Source organism: Octopus bimaculoides, chromosome 12, assembly GCF_001194135.2.
Source record: "Octopus bimaculoides isolate UCB-OBI-ISO-001 chromosome 12, ASM119413v2, whole genome shotgun sequence".
NCBI lineage: Eukaryota > Metazoa > Mollusca > Cephalopoda > Octopoda > Octopodidae > Octopus > Octopus bimaculoides.
The window spans coordinates 64,239,494-64,245,423 of NC_068992.1; the positions used below are offsets into that span (position 1 = coordinate 64,239,494).

The window sequence follows — 5,930 nt, forward strand, 5'->3', positions numbered from 1 at the left end:
GTTGTCAAGTGTTGGGAAGGAGATAAACACACACACACACACACACAAAACAGGCTTCCATCTACCAAAATCACTTATAAGGCATTGTTCAGACCTGGGATCTAGTAGTGCTATGCAGTGGGACTGAACCTGAACCTGTGTGGATGCAAAATAAGCTCCTTAACCACACAGCCATGTTGGGAACTTTTGTAACAAAACCTTGTTACCAGGAAGTTTGTATCATAGAACCAGGGCAGTCTCAGACAGGTTGATGTAAAAAGGGTTGAATGAAACCCAAAGAAACGAGGGATCTACGTGGTAGTATCAATAGCCAACCTACACTGTCCAATCTCACCCCTTAGACATGGAGTTTGGACCACTGTGGCTCTGTAGGCTAAGACTGCTGTGGTGACCAGCAAGCTGTGGGTTTTACATTGAAGTGGCCTTCTCAGGCAAATTTGCCTTAAAGGCCCAGGAAGTTCCACCTACCCTGGAATTATCAAAGAAGGCATCAGACTGCCTAAAGGGCTCCACTTCTTAGTTACTGTCAAGGCTGATTCCTTAAGCCATTTCCTTTCCCAAGACACTCAGAAGGCAGTGAGGGTTTCTGCTTAGAGTTTCTTCCATAACATGCTAATTAAACCGCAGCTGGGACCGTAACAGGTGCTGCTATTCCTGGTCAGAGTAGACCTGGGGACCTTAGTGGCTAAGAAGCAGTTCGACACCCCTCAAAACTCTAGAACTCTCAAAACCAGAGCCCCACTACTGGATTCAGTTTAAAGTCACACCTAAGACTATATCTAATGTACAGTATGTATACCATATATCTTGGTATCTTTATTTCAGACATAATGTATGTAGGACAACATTACCCAATGTTTCCTCCAAATTTTGCTTGTTTTCAAGACAATAGTTAATGAGGTTGTGATTTGAGAGAGGGATTTAACTGCTGTTTCTAACAGGTCGACAGAACAGTAATTCCTCTGCACCGTGAGGAAATGTCTGATTAATTTTCGCATTCCCTGCAAAAGTAATATCACATCTGATGATGAAAATATCAGTTTTCTAAGAACTAATTTATCTTTTCAAAGTAAAACCACATCCTGTAATGTAGAATAATAAAGACCTCATTATTTTTAAGAGTGAATTTTATTCTGAAAACTGATTCTAATAAAAGTAGATCTCTTTTTAGGCACTTCTGCCTCTCATCATTCCATGTCATCTTTCTCTTGTCTTCCGCCCTGTCAATTGTATCATTATTACTATCCAGCTGCTTCCCACCCTGACCTCTCGACCTTCCCCAACACATGCATTATTAATCATCCCCAACCCCTTATCCACCCTTCAATCCTACCCAATCTTTAGTTGTTGCCTACCTCCCATCCCCCCGTTCCTCCATCTCTTGCTCCCCACACTCCCATAATATCCCCCACCATATTAGTTCCTCTGTCCCCACTTAACTCTTATCATCATATACCTTGAGGAACCACCTGGATACCTTATACCTCAAGGGGCAACTAGTCATCTCATTGCTATTATTTCGTTGCAGTTCTTGCTCAGCACTTTTACCCTCTTCCACACGTGAGTAGCCATGTAGCTTTTCTACAAATACATGCCCTGCCCCCACCCTCACCCCTCCTAGCATAAAGACCACCCCATTCTCCATCCCTGGGGAGGAGGTTGCATGGCAGCCTCACTAGCACTGGTGACATGGAAAAAGCACCCAGCACACACTGTGAAGTGGTTGGCAGTAGAAAGAGCATCCAGCCTTAAAAACAAGATCAAAGCAGATAAAAGCAAACAATGCAGGCCTTGGGCCTAGACCCTGCCAAACTGTCCAACCCATGCCAGCATGGAACATGGATGTTAAATGATGATGATATATAATAAAAATATGGAGGCACAGGCATCGCTGTATCGTTAAGAAGTTGGTTTCCCAAGAATGTGACTCAGGTTCAGTCCCACTGCATGGCATCTTGGGAGTGTGTCTCCTATAGCCATAGGCCAGCCAAGACCATGCAAGTGCATCTGGTAGATGGAATCTAAAAGAAACCCATCGCACATGCGTGCATGCAAGTGAATGAGTTTGTGTCTCTTCATCCTGGTGCCACACAATAGATGTAAATGGGCATCAAAATCATTCAAGCGTTGTTACTCGTTTTCAGTCTTCCATGAAAACATGTCAGGTCACAGGAAAATATTACCTTTGCTTGGAAACATGAGCTTTGGTGATTTGCCTCCACGAATTCCAGACAGCCCATGCAAGCATGGAAAAGTGGTAATTGAAATGGAAATGATGATCTACATTTTCCCCTCTTGATTTCACTCCCTGCAATGCCATCTTGCAAGCACCCCAGGGGCAGAACGCCTGATATAGGATCTCCCTCTTTGGCTTATATGATATAAAGTAGATGGGAAAAACAAAAAGAAAGACACTCACTTCTTCAAAGAGCTTGCGGTCAGCCATGAGACGTTTTGAAGCCAGCGACTTAATGACATGATGCAGCACAAGGAGGGAACGTTCTTGTAGCAGCCTATCATTACAACGCACAACCATTAACAGTGTGGGGATTAGCTCAGGCCAATACCTCGGGCAGTCCATACGAGCTATCTTACCAATGAGGACAGCAAGCTGGGTAGCAACCTGGAAAACACAAGACACAATAGGATGAGAGAGAACAATAGTAGTAGTAATAACAGTTTCAAATTTCGGCACAAGGCCTGGAATTTTAGAGGAGGGGACAAGCTGATGACATCCACCCCAGTGTTTCACTAGTACTCACTTCATTGGCTCTGAAAGGATGGAAGGCAGTTGACCGTGGCGGAATTTAAACTTGGAAATGCGAAGATGAACTAAATGCCACTAAGCATTTTACCTAGCATTTGAACTCAGAATGTCAAAAGCCAGCAGAAATATTGCAAGGCATTTTGTCCTAAGTTCAAATGATTCCACCTAAATAACACATCTTCACATGATATCCAAAACCACTCCGTTTTAATGCCTTCATCTTTAAATTCAAACTATCTGTCATTTTATGCTTTAGTTAAGTAATGTTCCAGACACCAGCTTAATAATGACACCACTTGTCTTTATCTTTTTTTGTTTGTCTTCTTGTGAATTCTCCCCTAATAATGACAAAGTTACACGATTAAACTTCACCAGATGACAAGGTCATGTGGCTCAATGGCAGGAATAACACATGGAGTCACATACATACATCACAGACTGGCACAATCTGTCAGGGAGCAAGTGGCTGGGAAGCAAACCCCTTAGTCCCACAGATATGCCGAGACCTCAGCAAATTCCTGATAATTCTTTAGCAAAATTAACTGAAACACACACACACACAAAGGTTGTTTTATTTCAATTGAAATATGAAGATGAACAGCTGTGATGCCTGACTGACTGACTGTCAGCAAAGCGGGTACTCACCTGTGGTACAGGCTCATTGAAGTTGTCTATTAGACGCTTCTTTAGAGCATTCTTCTCTTCTTCTGCTATGGCACTAAAGGTAAAAGGAGAAAAATAGAAGAATTAAGGGTGTAGATACAAAATAACAATGGGGAGAGAGTTTGTGAGTGTGAGAGAGAGAGAGAGTAGGAAGACAAGGAGGGATGGTAAAATGAAGAGAGGGAGGAGCATGTGTGAAAGAAAGTGGGAACATTAGTGAAATACAGGGTGAGAGAGAGAGAGAGAGAGAGTAGAAACATGAGTAAGAGAGAGAAAAGAGGGATGTATTAACAAGATAAACATGAAATTCAAACTCCCAAACAGCATTTGTACACATTAAGTTGTAAAGTAATTGGATGACACTAAACAGTGTAGATCATCTCATTATCATCATTTAATGCCCGCCTTCCATGCTGGCATGGGTTGGATGGTTGACGGGAGCTGGCCAGGCAGGAGCCTGCACCAGACTTCCGTGTCTGTTTTATGATTTTTACAGCTGCACGCCCTTCCTAACACCACTGTCATGAATTGAAGATGAGATGGGTCATCTTTGAAATTCTCAAAAAGAATTTGGGTAGGTGCTGGCAAGTTGAAATTAGCTGGTTCTTTTTTATCTAAGATTGAGGATGAGTTGACAAATGTGAAGCTTCTCCATAAGAAAAGTCACAAGATTTAATAGGTTCATAAATGTCTGTCGCTTATCTAACATCACACTGGAGATGCCATGCTGGTGTTTTTTTCCCCACTACTCATAGCTGTGTGGTCGAGAAGTTTGCTTCTCAGCAAAATGGTTTCAAGTTTAGTCCCACTGCACGACGCCCTTGTGAATGGACTTGGTAGACGGAAACTGAAAGAAGCCTGTCATATGTATGCATACATGCATGTATGTGACATCGTTGTCATCATCATCATCATCATCACCATTTAACGTCTGCTCTTCATGGGTTGGATGGTTTGACATGGAGTTGACTAGCAGGCAGCTGTCCAGACTCCAACTGTCTGTTGTGGCATGGTTTCTACGGCTGGACGCCCTTCCTAACGCCATCACCTCAACAAAATGCACTGGGTGCTTTTTATGTGCCACTGGCACAAGTGCATTTATGCAGCACTGGCACAGGTGCTTTTCATGTGACACCAGCACCTGAAGGGACAAGCCTGCATATGTGGAAAACAGCGATTTTACTTAACTTGACATGTCTTATCAAGTACAGCAAATCACCACATCTCCTGGTCCCTAGTCATTTCCTCATTGAAGCTCAGCATCTGAAGATTCTTTCTCACTTAATAATTTGCTTGAAAACAGGCGAGGGTTTGTGACAGAGAGGGCATCCAGCCAGAGAAAGTCTGTCTGACCCTTACAAGCCTGGAAAAGTGGATGCTAAAATGATGATGATGATGATGATAGGGTATTCTTCAGAGTACATTCCAATAAATTCCTCCAGGGAACATCCAAGAAGAATTTATTGGAATATACAGTTCCGAAGATGGACAGTCAGAGAATATCTAAACTAAAAGCTTTGGCAAATATTTTAATTCTTTTATCTATCACTTGTTTCAGTCACTGGACTGTTGCCATGCTGGAGCACCACCTTGAAGGGATTTAGCTGAACGAATCGACCTGAGTACTTACACTTTTAAGCCTGGTGCTCATTCTATCAGTCTCTTTTGCTGAACTGCTAAGTAACAAACAAACCAACACTGGTTGTCAAGCAGTGGTGGGGGACAAACACAAAGACACACACACAGCCATAGAAATGTTGCCAAATCAGACTGGAGCCTGGTACAGCCATCCATCTTACCAGTTCCAGTCAAACCATCTGACCCATGCCAGCATGGAAAGCAGATGTTAAATGACGATGATATATATATATCTCCACCCAACCATAAAGATTTATGCCAAACAGACCTTTCTGGTGCTGGTGCCATGTAAAAAGCACCCAGTCAACTCTGTAAAGTGGTTGGTGTTAGGAAGGGCATCCAGCAGTAAAAGCCATGCCAAACCAGGCAGTGAAGCTTGGTTCAGTTCTCTGGTTTGCCAGCTCCTGTCAAACCATTCAACCCATGTCAGCAGAGAAGAGGGATGATGGTAATATATATATGACAGATACGACAGGCTTCTACCAGTTTGTCTATCAAATCCAGGCTATGATTGGCCTGGGGTTATAATAGAAGACACTTGCCTAAGGTGTCATGCAGTGGGATTGAACCTGAAACCCTGTGGTTGGGAAGCAAACTTCTTACCACACATCCATGCCAGCACCTTAATAACAATACAATGAATTTTTCCTAAGAGTCTTTAGAATATACTAAAATGCATTTCAACCAATCAACAGTGGAATACTTACTTGGGAGCATTTCGCCGCCAGTATCGTTCAATACCATTCTTAAAGTAGAGTACAGCCAGCCATCGTATATTAAAATCAATCTCATGATTTTGAAAGATTGTCTGCAAATTGAAGAGAAAAGGAAAATTATTAAAATAAACCACACAAGATTTTAG

The 5,930-nt window shown here is 42.5% G+C and overlaps 1 protein-coding gene across 1 annotated transcript in view; it reads right to left on the reverse strand.

The window, feature by feature from the left end:
- LOC106884472 (importin-11) overlaps positions 1–5,930 on the reverse strand; it is a 66,799-nt gene that overhangs the window by 36,154 nt on the left and 24,715 nt on the right. The window contains exons 4-6 of the mRNA XM_052972227.1: positions 5,776–5,876; positions 3,413–3,485; positions 2,420–2,623 (exon numbers count right to left, since the gene is read on the reverse strand). Of these exons, the coding sequence (XP_052828187.1) occupies positions 2,420–2,623; positions 3,413–3,485; positions 5,776–5,876 (378 nt within the window). The remainder of the gene's footprint in view (positions 1–2,419; positions 2,624–3,412; positions 3,486–5,775; positions 5,877–5,930) is intronic.